The 14,914-nt window shown below is 40.3% G+C and overlaps 1 protein-coding gene across 2 annotated transcripts; it reads right to left on the reverse strand.

Moving 5' to 3' along the window:
- Window positions 1–1,380: 1,380 nt before the first annotated feature.
- On the reverse strand, window positions 1,381–11,605 carry onecut (homeobox protein onecut). Of its 2 annotated transcripts, XM_089262827.1 has the most exons (5): window positions 11,506–11,605; window positions 5,475–5,722; window positions 3,073–5,435; window positions 1,980–2,116; window positions 1,381–1,902 (listed from the first exon to the last, which is right to left on the reverse strand). In XM_089262827.1, exons 2-5 carry the CDS (start codon window positions 5,627–5,629, stop codon window positions 1,495–1,497), a joined length of 3,063 nt encoding a protein of 1,020 aa, XP_089118953.1. In that variant the 5' UTR covers window positions 5,630–5,722; window positions 11,506–11,605; the 3' UTR covers window positions 1,381–1,494. The 2 variants fall into 2 exon arrangements, with proteins under 2 accessions (XP_089118953.1, XP_089118952.1); XM_089262826.1 differs by having other exon boundaries at window positions 3,073–5,722.
- Window positions 11,606–14,914: the final 3,309 nt, after the last annotated feature.

Raw genomic sequence — 14,914 nt, forward strand, 5'->3', positions numbered from 1 at the left:
GGTGTAGGCGATATAATTAAAAAACTAGCTTTCGATAAGGTTTTTAGTCGATAACAAAATAAAGGGTTAACGATTTTTGGTGATAAACTTAATATGCGCACTGAATATACGGACATTTAAAAAAAAGTTTGAAGTCTCTAGCTCTTATATCTTCTGAGATCAACATTAAACATACAGACAGGCGGACAGACAGACAGACGGAAAGGGCTAAATCGACTCAGCTCGTCGCCCTGATCAAAAATACATATGTACGTTGTGGTGCCTGCCACGCCTCCTTCTTTCTGTTATATATATTTTAACAAAACCACTATACCCTGATTTCCCATTTTCAATGGGTTTAGGGTATAAGAATATAAAAACCTAATACATTAATTAAGTCAGTTCCAGTCGAGAGTGCTTGTTCTATGGTTAGAGCTGAAGTACACCCTCAACCTACCGCAGAACTGCTATTTCACTGCCCACTATGTGGAATAGCTTGTCGAATAGTTGTCAGCATATGTATGAATATCACATCGAGATGTGAGTACATGTACATGATGTGTATATACCACGCAGTTTAATTTTTATAGCCGCCCACGTAATGAAAATGAGTATTTTGGTTTTGTCGAAATTCCGGCCGTCTGTTAATATACATATATATTGCCAATATTCAAGAGCCTCAGACTTGAAAATTGCAGAGATTGTGATGGATTTGGACAAACGGACATACAGAGACGCGCACCTATGGATGAATGAACACCGTTTTATCAACTCGGATTCTGATCAAGATTATTAATAAAGGTTTAATTTTGAAGAGGAGCCTGAGCAGGAACTAAAAAACAAAACAAAACAAAACCAAGACTAAACATATCACAAACAAGTAAGAGAAATTAAATGTTAACGGCTTTTTTTTTCAAACAGAAACTAAACTAAACTAACTGAACTAAACACCTAAAATGACATCTAAAAATCCCAAAAGAATGACCTAAAAATCTTTTGTAAAATTTAGCGTATGTCTTATTGAATAGGTTATTCTGAGGATGTTTTGGGGCTTTGTACAAACTTTAACAAAACGGTTTAAGAAAGAAAAATAAATAAATTTTGCCTATGGAAGAGCTCCCGCCATCTCTCTTTCTTTCTTTCTTTTTGTTTGCTTAGTGAACTAAGAACTCATTTACATTTCGTACCCAAACGAACTGTCAAGCGTTTGACTGAATTGATGCCGGCTAGCAAATTGTCATCCACTTCTATCGACTTATTGAAATACTCAACGCAATCGATAGCACCTAAACTATCAATTGACCACTCAGCTCTTAATGTGTGCAAATTTCGATTCAAGTCGATGCCGCTATTTTTATCACATTTAGCATTGGCAAAGTTGCGTTTCTTCTTGTGGTGATCCTGCTGCTGTATGTTCTTCTTTTTGTTGAATTTGAAATGGTCCTTTGAATCGACATAGGCGTCAAGCTTACAGGAATTTGGTGTTAGCTCTTCGTCTAGACATTCTCCGTTATGTCACAATATGTCATCGTGCTGCTCGTGCTCATCATCATCATGATCATCAACTAAGAAGTCGTGGTGCTCTAACTCCAAGTCCATTTCACCATTATCCTCGAAATTGCCCAAAGGTGACATTGCTGTCGTGTGCAGGTTGCCATAGTGTCCACTAATTCGCTCTTCTTCCTCCTCCTGCTGCTGGTGCTGAGGCTGTTGATCTTGCTGGTTTTGGTACTGGTGCTCGTGTTGCTGTTGGTGCTGGTGCTGTCTACTATGCGAATGTTGTGAATTCTTATTATCGTCGTCGCGCCATTTGTCCATTGAGCGTCTTCGCGCATTCATAAAAAAGTTGCCCACTGTCGTTGGCTCCAATCCAAGCTGGCGTGCAATCGTAACTTGCATCTCCTTTGACGGCCTCTTTGTTTCCTGAATAAGCCCCACAAATTTCAGATCAGTTCATGATATGCTTCGTGCCACCTCATCGTAAAGCCCCGCATACTTACCTTAAAAATTGCTTGTAGTGTCCGTCGCTGCAGATCTGTAAAAACTAAACGGGGCTTTTTCGGTTGCGGCATTTGCTCTATATGCGGCTCCTCTTTGCGACGACAGCTGGAGACAAGACCCGAACTGCTTAGCATTGCTGAAAGAGAGTTGCAAAATTGACAGATTAGCGCCAGGCACTTTACGTTAAGCCCAATGATCTGAATCTTCACAATGTCCATAATGGATGCATTTTTTCCCCTTAACGCCGAAAATGATTACATACATACATACATATGTATATTAAATTATTATTATTAGTTTTGAGTAAAGTGAAAAGTAGAGCGAGTTTCGATTATCAAAAATGGAAATTCTATAAAGTACATAGGAATTAACATTTAAATTTTGGCGACCAAAAATAATGGGATGAATTATCGCATTTCTGGAGATAAGCTCGATATCCGCGCTATATATACGGACATATAACAAAAATAAAACCAAACCTCTAGCTCTTATATCTTCTGAGATAGACGCGTTCATACATATGGGCCGAACCAACTCAGCTCGTCGCCCTGTTCAAGAATGTACAAGATGGATATACTGGTGGGTAAATTTTAGCAAAAATCGAAATTGTATAAAATGCATCTTAATATACATACATTTTAAATTTGGAGACTCTAGCTCTAAAGATGTGGGTTTTTATCGATAAAAATATCGGAATGAGTTATCGTTTTTTAGTAATAAACTCGATAGGCGCGCTGTATATTCTGGCATTAAAAAACAAAATTGAAGTCTCTAGCTCTTCTGAGATCGACGCGTCAATACATACGGACAGACGGACGGACAGGCAGACGGACAGGGCCAAATCGACTCGCCTTGATCAAGAATATATATACTTTGTGGGGTCTGCCACTCCTTCTGCCTATTACATACTTTTAACAAAACCATTATACCCTAGTTTCCCATTTTCAATGGGTTCAGGGTATAAAAATTGATATCAATCTGACTTGGGGGAATTACCGATGGATGTTTTCCAAGCTGATTGATTGATCGAGAAAATCAAATTGAGACGTTAGCTCTATTTACCAGGCCTGAGTTATTTTAGGCTTTACTTACCATTTGTTGCAGTGCTTGATCCATGCGTCGTCCCTGAACTTTCGTTGGTATGCAAAGTGGTCGATGGCGTTACTGCAACTGAGCTCGTTCCTGAAACGATTGTCGAGCCCGAGCCAGGCGGCGTTGTTGATGCGAATATGATGTTGGCGTTACCGGATCCAGTTCCAGCTCCTGCTGATGGTCGCTGGGGTATTTGAGCAGCAGCCATTCGTAGTGCAGACATCCGCTGAAATTCTGGCTCCTGCAGCCATTTGAACATGCGTCGAAAGGTTTCACGACCCGATTTCAGTTTCGACCAGGGCTTTGGATTGCGCAACAGATCGGACAGAGTGCCCTGTGAACGACATAGCACCCGTTGGGCAAATATTGCCTGAGGTATGCTATAGCGCTTGAGCTCTGCAGAAATGCGCTGAGCCAACTCTTTGGTATTTATCTCTTCCATGTCATTCGGAGCAGCAGCTGTCGAGCGTGATACTGGATTAGCGGCAACTCCACCCAACTTCGGAGACAACTTCTGTTGCTGCTGGTGTTGTAGCGGCTGCGCTTGATCTGAATTGAAGCCATTTTGCTGATGTTGCTGTTGATTTATGTTGCAGATATCGAGACTGTTGAGAACATCATTCTTCACATGGCAATCCGCGTTGCTGCTGTTGTGCTGACTCTTAAGCTGTTGCTGGACCAGCTCGTCGATCGAGCTATCATTGCCACCCACTGTGGTCGGTGTTGGTGACATGTTGACAACGACTGGCAAGTCTGCACTTAAATTGTTGACCGATCCATTAATGTGGGGCAGCGTTACTACAGAGGCCGGCGAGTGTAAAGACATGGAGACAACGGAGGCTGCTGAAACCGAAGGGGAGCTGAGTGTTGGACTATGCTGGAGCCTTAACTGAGCGTTGCGATCTGTCGTATCGGCTCTAGACATGAGTATCTCTTGGTCAGGCTGTTGGCTAGGACGATATGATGCTTCATAATCAGCTATGCTAGTAGCTGTTGTTGGCGAGAGGCAAATCACCTGCTTTTGTATAGTCACTCCTATGGATGCCGTCGATGCCTTATGCAACTGCAGATGACCACCAGCAGGAGAGCCATTCACTGGGGAGGACACCGTCGAGCTGTGACTTTGCAGATCGCATGTATTAACCAAGCCAGAGAGTCCTTGTGACGGCGAGCTGGCGTAGGTGTGAGGCGTAGGTGATATCAGTGAAGGCAATTTATCGTACGAGTTTGAATATGAAGACTGCACGTCCGAGACCAACCCACTTAGGTTCAAATTTGACAACGAGCCCTGATGTGTCGCCTCAATCGGCAAGGGCAAGCTGTTGGTAAACGTTTGATCTGAATTGCTATTGCTGCTATTATTATTATTATTCGATCGAATTGTTGCATTGTTGTTGTTGCTATTCCCGTTGCCTGAGTTGATATGTCCACCTGCATAGGCGAATTTATCGGACATTGTCGAAATTGGGGGCAGCGGCTGAATTGGTGTTAGCGTAGCATATGATGTCGGACTGAAACTCGGCTCTGATATGCGATGATTGTTGACTGAAGTCAATGTTTGGTAGGTGCTATGCTCGACGGTCAGTGGCGGACTAAGCGATTGACTAGCCGAAACGTGTTCATCAACCTCCTCATCATCGTCATCAATGTCATCATCATCGTCATCGTGAGTCTGAACAATTACTGAAAGCGATTCTCTATGAGATCCTTGACCCGATGCTAACTGACGTTGCTGTTGATGCTGCTGCTGCTGATGATGATGATGAATTATTTCGGATGTAGTAACCAGACGCTGTCCGTATTGTAAGAGATTCTGTTGATGATGCTGGTGTTGCTGCTGCTGCTGAAGGTTGTGCTGGTGATGTTGATGATGATGCTGCTGTTCATCAAGCAGCTGTTGATGGTGCTGATTTAAAGTAACTTCCTCGATGCCATCTGAGGACAATTCATCAATAACATTCACATGCGACATATTAAGGCCAAGGTGAGGACTGGTGCGTCGATTAATGATCCTATTGGTATCCGGATCCCGTTGCACTATGACCAGTTTGTGCTCCTGCTTAACGGCTATGATTTGCGTTGATAGGCCATCCAAACTTATGTCATCAGAGCCATCGAATTCAACTGGACTAACGGGTGGCTCATCTGCATGGTGCATGGGCAGTAAGGATAGAGCCCTGGGCCCATCCTGTAGTTGCAGTTGTTCAGGCACTAATTGATACGTTGTCTGCAAAGTGCTGCCGCTGCCCAGTTCGTCGATTACCATGACCACAGATGAACTGTGCTCCGCCCCTTCCTCGCCGTCCTCCAGTTCATCTGCATTGTCCTCATCACCGTCATGTATCCGGCCAACACTGTCTGTGCTTGCGATCAACGTCTGCAGTGTCGGCGACTTTACGTACTTCATTCCGTTCAATGCATCTGACTCACCAGTCGGCGTCTGATTCAGTTTTTGTGTTCTCTCCTGCCCAACCTCTCCTATGAACTCAGTTGTTTCCACGATCAATTGCTGGTGGCTGAACGCTTGCGAATCAATTATATCGTTCATGGATTCCATTCCTCGTATATCTCTTTTCCCAACGAGAGTAGCTTAGGTAACAGAAACTTTTGAGCCCGGTTCCTGATTTTAGCTACCAGCTTAGTGTCTCAACTGCAATAAGAATAACAATAGCCTAAACTGAGGTCATTAAAAACAATGAAGTAGTAACATTGGAGGATCTGAGTTAACATTGTTAATATATAAAACAAGTAAGAAAGCTCTAGTCAAGACTGCTCGACAACGAGATCCCCTGAACCAAGCAACTGATACTTCAATAATAATTAGCACACACACACACACACATCAAGTGCCCATCTTACCGTGAAGCTGCTCGTAAAATGAAATGTTAAGGTTCTTGCAGCTTAACCTAAATCATTGTATTGCTGCCCAAGACCTTCTTGAGCAGACCGTTAGGGAAAAATGTATAGACGTAGCTTTTCTCAGTGAGCCCCACCACTGTATAACCAGCTGCCCTAGGACATGGTCAACTGACGTTAATGGCAAAGCTGCGTTGTGGGTATGCGACAACTCAACGAACGTACTTTCGAATGTTAAGTCATTCAATGGGTTCGCACGCGGCCGATATGGCAACTTATAGCTTTACAGTTGCTATCTGGCCCCCAGCATGCAGCTCAGTGAATTCACGACGGTGCTCGACGAGCTTGCCGAGGATGCTAGGGGTCGGAAGGCCATTATAGCTGGAGATTTTAACTCCTGGGCGCTAGAATGGGGTAGCCTCACAACAAATGCCAGAGGTCGTATCCTACTGGATACGCAACACTAGATGTTGCACTGCTCAACACTGGGCACGAGTACACCTTCAGTCGGGCGGGGTACGGATCTGTTATCGACATTACTTTTTACACTTCATCCCTCTTTCGGGGAGCAACATGGAGCCATTGCGATAGCTATACGGGCAGCGATCATACGGCACTTCTATTCACAATAGGTGAGCCACCTGCCAGGGCGTCACCCTTGTGGAGGGAGTCGTATCGGCTAGATACTTTTGATCCCGCGGTCTTTTCTGAGGCCATTCAGTCTCTGGGCACAATTGGTAATGCTGAGGCCAGAGCATGCCAAATGGTAGCCCAAATACAGAGTGCCTGCAATAGCAGTATGCTACGCCGCAAGCAGTTCACGCGACAACAAGAGCCTACGTATTGGTGGAATGCACAAATAGGTGACATTCGTCGCAAATGCATCCAGGCGAGAAGAAGCTACCAACGGGATCGCGGTAGGTCTACGTTTTTAGAGAAACAATTAGCTTACCAGGTAGCTAGAAGACAGTTGAAGACGGGCAAGCAAAAGAGAATGTTTTTTAGAGTTGTGGGACTCAGCCGAATATGACCCTTAGGGCAGGGCATATAAGATAGTAGTTAAAAGACTATACGCAGGTAGACAGGTGCAGCCTACGGATCGTCTGGAGCTTAAATCGATTGTGGAAACGCTCTTTCGAGAAAGTTTAAGCTCCATTCACGCCCCTCGGTCCGAGTCTGCTGATCAGGGCTCATTGAGCACTGAAATTGTTTTAGTCACAGAGGAAGAGATTATATTAACTCTCCGGGGTCTTAGAACCAACACTGCTCCAGGGCCGGACGGGATCCCAAATCGTGCGCTAAAGCTAGCCCTCGCCTTGCACCCTAAAAATTTGTTGGTCTGGCCACCTCCGCCATCCATGGCACAAGATGGAAGCATGGGACGAAGCAATACTGCATTATTGCGACCCTGGACGTAAAGAATGCCTTCAATACAGCTAGTTGGGATATGATACTGAATGCGCTGTCACAATATAATATCCCCAAATATCTTAAAGAAACAATAAAGAGTTACTTCAGAGGAAGAACACTGGTATACAATACGAGTGAGGGTCCCCAAACTCAACAGTGTCAGCTGGAGTACCCCAAGGCTCAGTGCTGGGGCCTCTCCTATGGAATATCATGTACGACGGCGTACTGCGCTTGGAACTACCAACAGGCGCGCACACCATTGGCTTTGCTGATGATGTAGCTGTCGTAGCCATAGGAAAGGAGCTCAAAGATACAGAGGATATGTGCAGCGAAAGTATCAATCGCATACGAAGCTGGTTGACTGGAGCTGGGCTCGAGCTAGCGGCACACAAAACTGAAGTTGTCCTAGTCAGCAGTCGCAAAAGAGTGGAAACTGCCAATATAAAGATCGGCAGCGTCACCATTGCGTCAAAGAGGGCGATAAAGTATCTTGGTGTCATGATAGACACAAGATTAACTTTCCGCGAGCACTTAGAGTATGTGCAAAAAAAGGCAGCTGATTCTTGTAGAGCTCTCTCAAGAATTATGCTTAACACGCGGGGACCTAAACAGCAACGACGTCTTCTTCTAATGAGCGTCATTAGGTCCGTCATCCTCTATGCTGCGCCCATATGGGCAAGAGCGATGGCAACGCCGAGCTACACCCGGGGCATTTGCGCGATCTACAGACTGAGCGCAATCAGAGTCAGCTGCGCTTTCAGGACTATCTCCGATGACGCGGCGCTCGTCATAGCTGGTATGGTACCACTGGAGTACTTGGTCGCCGAAGCCGTGGAGCGAAATTCGCACGCGCCTGCGCGACCCAACGCTATCAGGGCGAACAGCACGATGGCAAAGAAAGTGGAATAGCATGGACCATGGGTTAACCGCAAGCACGGCGAGGTAAACTTCTACCTTACGCAGATCCTCTCGGGACATGGATGCTTTCGGAGCTATTTGAAGCGCTTCGGCCACGAGGAATCTGACGAGTGCCCCTGGTGCGAGCAAGGGCACGTGGAAGACGCCAACCACATTCTTTTCGAATGTGGATGGTTCCTGGAGGAGAGGCGTCGTCTGGAAGAGGCAGTGGGCCGCTCCATCAGAGCGGACAACATTGTCAACACCATGCTGGAATCGGAGGAAGCTTGGGAACTAACAAGCACCTTCGCGGCCACAGTGATGATGGAGCTCCGCAGAGTCGAGCGAATGAGAAGTCGAGCTGTCCCAGGCTAAGGTAGCGCACAGTGCTTGCGAAGCAATGCTTTACGGCCGTCCCGCAAGCATCGCGCACTATCCTAGCCACCACGCAAATAGCACCTTGTATTATTAAAACTGTTAATAAACGAATATACAAAAAAAAAAAAAAAAAAAAAAAAAAACATATACAGGCGATTGCGCTTGGGTTGCGCTGCAATGTTGGCAATATAATGAGAACTTATTTGTTGAATAATTAAATTTCTAGACGTACGATCGTAATGAACTTTCAGAACGTAATCATAATGTTTATATGCATGTGTATGCCGAAGCACAAGTTTCTAGTATTTGATATACGACTTTTACAAAGATGAGGGTGAGGGGGTGGATTTAGGGATGGGGGGTAAATTTTAACAAAAACCGAAATTGTATAAAATGCATCTTGAAATACTTTTTAAATTTGGAGACTCTAGCTTGAAAGATGTAGGAGATATAATTTTTTAAGTGATCTTCGATAGGGTTTTTCATTGATAAAAAAGTATCGGAATGAGTTATCGTTTTTTAGTGATAAACTCGATATGCGCGCTGTATATACGGTCATTAAAAAAAAAAGTTGAAGTCTCTAGCTCTTATATCTTCTGTTCAAACATACGGACAGACAGACGGACGGACGGACAGACAGACGGACAGGGCTTAATCGACTCAGCTCGTCGCCCTGATCCAGAATATATATACTTTGTGGGGTCTGCCACGCCTCCTTCTGCCTGTTACATACATTTTAACAAAGCCATTATACCCTGATTTCCCATTTTCAATGGGTTCAGGGTATAACAAGTAATAAGGCTCTAGTCGAGACTGCTCGATTAGGAGATACCCTACAATACTTCTTTTATGCACACACATATACATATCTACATACACATGCACGTATAAAAACTAGCTCTGCTAACTGCGCAGTAAGCAGCGACTGCGCTTAGGCTGCGCTGCAGTTCGGGCAATATTATGAAATTATTTGTTGAATAATTTAATTTATAGACGTACAACCTTAATAAAACTTTCAGGACGTAATCATAATGTTCTAATGTATGAACATTCCAAAGCAGAAGTCTCTAGTACTTGAAATGCGTTTTTTACAAATGCTACAAAATGTTTGTATTCATCATATGTATATACACAGTAAATCTGAAGTTTCCAGGCTTAATAATGTTCAAATGAGGCTGAATAAACAAACTCAATTTTTCGATTATTCTCGATAAAAAGTTATCGGATGATTTATCGAAAAATAAAGCTCGCACTGCGTATGGTATACACGACTATGCATGCCAAATTTCAGCTCTCTAGCTTTTGTATCTTCTGAGATCGACGCACTCATACAGACGGACGGAGAGGGCTTTATTTATAAAATATGCACGTATATATGTATATATGTTCCTCATTTCAAATTTCTAGCTTCAATAGCGCCGAAATGAACTGCGTTCATACGGACAGACGAACGGACAAAACGGACATTGCACAAAACCAATATACTCATTTCACTTTCGTAAATAAGTATAAAAATGTATTTACTTTGATTCCTTCCTCCCCTGAACCCATTGAAAATGGGAAATCAGAGTATAATGTTTTTGTGAAAAACAATGTAACAGCCAGAAGAAAGCCGGCAGTATAAAGTACATATACATATTCTTGATCAGGGCGACGAGCTATATATATAAATGCCGAGATCTCATCCTAATAAAAATACTATTAAACCAAGAGACTTCCGATTTTCTGCTTATATAAATTTGATGAATACAAAGATTTTGTAATTCACAGATTTTTAATACTTTGTCCCTTTGTAAAAAACCTATTTAAAATACTAGAGACTAGTGCTTCGGGTTTGAATATTATGATCACGTTCGGAAAGCTTCATAAACATAGTCTTACTACAAGAGAAATTATTCAACTAATAAATTCTCAAAATATTGCCCACACTGCAGCGCAGCCAACAGCAGTCGTTGTATGTATGTAAGCATAAAAGAAGTGCAGAATGATTAGAATATCAGCTTAGGGGGTTCAGGGTATGTCCTATTCCAGCAGTCTTGACTGGAACCATCTTACATGTTATTTTTAAAGTTTCGTAAATTTTATTTGTATGCATTTATGTTTGTAATATAGCTTTTTTTCATAATATTAGAAACATAAAGGCATAAATATAAATATATGTATATACATACATATATATATATGAATATAGTGATTGATTGCACAACTTTTATACATTTTCACTTTACAGTCACATATCATAAAATCGGTTCGATTTAATTCCGAATACGAATGATCTTAATAACTGATGTGCACGTTAAACTATATGTTTAAAGTTAAAATGGTATTTTAGAGTTATAGCCAATTTTATTAATTATATATTATATGGGTTCCTTTTTTATTTGTTGTTAGTACCTGAATTCGTTTTGTTTTTTTTTTTTTCGTTTGGGTTCTGCTGCCATCGTCGTTAAAGCCTTAAGGGTTGATAAAACAAAACACACATACATGTATGCTTAAACTATTTTTATATGTGTGATACTCTCTCGCTGTCTCTCTCTCAATAGCTTTGTGGCTGAATGTGTGAATTACAATATATATATATATATATATATATATATATATATATATATATATATATATATATATATATATATGTATATAAACGATACCTTTACAAACTTTACTTTTTTTTTACTAGTTTTCCATAATGCATACATATGTACTTACAATATTACATGCATGTACCTATGAGTGTATGTATGTCTGTGCCTACGTATGCGTAAAAGTACAAGTGCTTATGCTTTATATGTATGTATATATTAGCATGTCGAAAGGGGCTCTTGGGGTTGTTTTCACAGCTTAACAAAAATTTGTTTATTTTCACTTTTTTTTTTTGGTTTATAGTTTTGTTACCTTAAAACACATTGTTTACCGGGTCTTGACTACATTTTAGCAGAGCACATACTTCTTATGAAGTATCAAGAATATATGTATACAACTGCCACATCTATATACATGTTTATTATAATATAAATATTATATATTATATAATATATATTATATATTATATATTATATTTTATATATTATATATTATATATTATATATTATATATTATATATTATATATTATATATTATATATTATATATTATATATACATATTTATGTATTTTTATCGCTAAGCCACGAAGTTCGCGGCAAATGATTTTTGTAACTGAGGGCGAAATTGCACATATATGTATATATAATTTAAAAAATGTATGTATATATATATATATAGATGTACTTTTCTCAAAGAGAGTTGCGCTCCCAGTTCCAATAATCATTTATCTACATATATATATATATATATATATATATATATATATATATATATATATATATATATATATATATATATATATATATATATATATATATATATATATATATATATATATATATATATATATATATATACAAGTATTTTGTACGACTGAAAGCACGCGCTCTGCAAGGTTTTGGGCCTCACGCAGAATATACCCAATTCAAAACTGAACTGAAGCAAACACATTCCATATGCTCTCTATGTTCCATATCTAAGGGCATACATGGGAGAGAAGGAAAGAGACCGACCCACCTACCGTTACCCTTGCAGTTACTATGCATTGGAAAAAGCACCAACTCAACCACCCCTTAGTCGTTTCCGACACGGAGTTACCATACAAGTAAATAAATACCATAAATAAACTTAAAAGCGAGATAAAACTAAATGCATGATACTAAAGCTTAAAAATTGAATTTCCTAATCGTATAAATTAATCGTATAAGTTCCCATAATATATATGTATATGTTTATGCGTTTGTGTAATCAGTATATGCAACGGCTGTCAGCTTAATTGCAAAATGTGGCAACGCCTTAAGCTACCTCACAAAGCAAGGCTACATACACTGCTTCCTCCTAAGCTCAATATAAAATTAAAAGTTTGCTCATAATTTTATTAAGCTTCTGCTCAAGTAATCTTGTTAGAGTACATATATGTATATGTTTCGGTGTTGTGTAATATATGGCAACTCTCAGCCTATAACGCTTGCGCACTCAAGATATTCAATAATAAATGCTGCTTCAGTTCGACAGCGCTCGGCATCTTTCATTCTAAATCTTCGTATACCCAAAGCACTGCGCAAATGGAATTCAGTCCATAAGGTTTTGTGTCGAATTCCGACTTCTCGATGCGGGAGCGAGCTGAGCCGAGGCAGCCATTTCCGTATCTTCCTTACGACAACTCATCCCGTATCTTCCTTACGACAACTCATCCCGATTCAAATTGATAATTTTTTATCCAATCCCAATCAGAGGCACAATAAATTTATAATATTGGACACTGTGCGTTTATTAATTGATGTTTCCATAATATAATTTAACAAAATATTTATTATTGTTTACATATACATATATATTTCTTTATATATACGATATACGAAGAAGTCTTCATTTCGGGAATTCCGATGCTGCCAACCTTTACCGTGCGGTGGGATGGGATTAGCAAAACAAGGCTACCTTGCTTATCTAGAGACTTTCGATAGTAATCCGTAGACCTGACACCTCGGCGATAGGCATCGATGTCAGAAGAATAGAAGGATGGAACTTGGTAAAATAAAATGATTAGACTAAGACAAAATTGTATAATTTTCCAACGGTTTTCACTTGGGATGACGGCTGTAGCATTCTAGGACCTCAGCAAGCAAGACATCTTGCGAAAATGGCTTTTAGGACAACCCTGGCTGCCATACGAGTATGTTCGAAGCTCGTCGAAAATTATCTGTTCTAGTTCCCATTTGAAAACTACGTTCTGCGAGAAATACATAAAGCGTCCTTCTCGCTTAAAACGGGGTATTAGTCCTAGACGAACTGCTCGACAAGGGTTTACGCAGGTCTTTTAAGAAACATTTGCAGCACAATCCAAAACAAAAGGACAACAAGTGAGAAAACTCTAGTCGAGATTGCTCGACTAGATACTACCCTGAACCAAACTAATAAAAACGCACATTTAATGTGGTTAATATTTTGATGTATTTAAAAATATAAAAAAAAAAATTGAAAAAAAATTTAATTAGCCATATAAATATTGTTAAACAATAAATAAAGTAAACGTCAATGCGGTGTGCCCTGGATTCGAACCCGAGACCTCTCGATCTAGCGCCATAAAGCTAGTCACAACGCCACTGCGCTTGTGAAAATGATGATGGCAAAACTGAAATAGATTCACTGATGCAGCGCCATCTAGCAAATCTAAACTAAACTAACTGCTGAGAACTCTAGCACAACAACAGCAATGTGATTCTAAGAATACGCTAGAATAAGTTTGAATGTACATATGGGTGCACTCATATAGGAAAATAGTTGTAGCTGCTGCGCGGAATCAAATGAAACTTTCAGCATATGATCTACATATTCTTTTGATAATTGACATATTAAAAAAAAAATCATTCATAATTAGCTTTTCTGGCATCTGACCTGCACAGGGAAGTTTACTGAATTTGAATCCGGTATCCAAAAAATATTAAAAACCGAAATTGTATAAAAATCGGAATATATATTAAATTAAAATAAACGATAGAGGAGGTTACTAGTAACTAAAGTATCCAAATTTGAAGCCATTATAGTTTAGGAGATATAAGCTTTTGCGGTTTGGCACGCGGATATATATCCGTCGAAAATTTTTGGTGTATGTATGTATATCTCAGATTTCAGGTTCCTAGCATAAATACTACCCAAAACATAGCAGAATTTGAAAAATCACTATATCTTCAGGTCCGATTTGTCAAGCTCCTAGTGGGCGTAGACATGTAATTATACCCTGAACCCATCGAAAATGGGAAATCAGGGTATAATGTATTTGTGAAAAAGTATGTAACAGGCAGAAGGAATCATCGCAGACCCCATAAAATATATATATTCTTGATCAGCATGACGAGCTGAGTTGATATAGCCCTGTCCGTCTGTCCGTCCGTCCGTCTGTCCGTATGAACGCCGAGATCTCAGAAGATATAAGAGCTAGAGAGCTGAAATTTTGTGTGCATACTCGTGTATACCATACGCAGTAAGAGTTTGCTTTATTTTTTCGATAACTCATCCGATAACTTTTTTATCGAGAATAATCGAAAAATTGATTTTGTTTTTTGAGCCTCATTGGAATGCTATTAGACGTGGAAACTTCAGATTTACTGTGTATATACGTATGATGAATACAAACATTTTGTAATCAACAGATTTTGGATACCACGCCCCCTTCGCCCCCAATTTGTAAAAAACGTATTTCAACTACTAGAGACTTGTGCT

The sequence above is a fragment of the Drosophila navojoa genome, chromosome 6, assembly GCF_054131105.1.
Source record: "Drosophila navojoa isolate 15081-1374.11 chromosome 6, UAZ_NAV_1.0, whole genome shotgun sequence".
Lineage (NCBI taxonomy): Eukaryota > Metazoa > Arthropoda > Insecta > Diptera > Drosophilidae > Drosophila > Drosophila navojoa.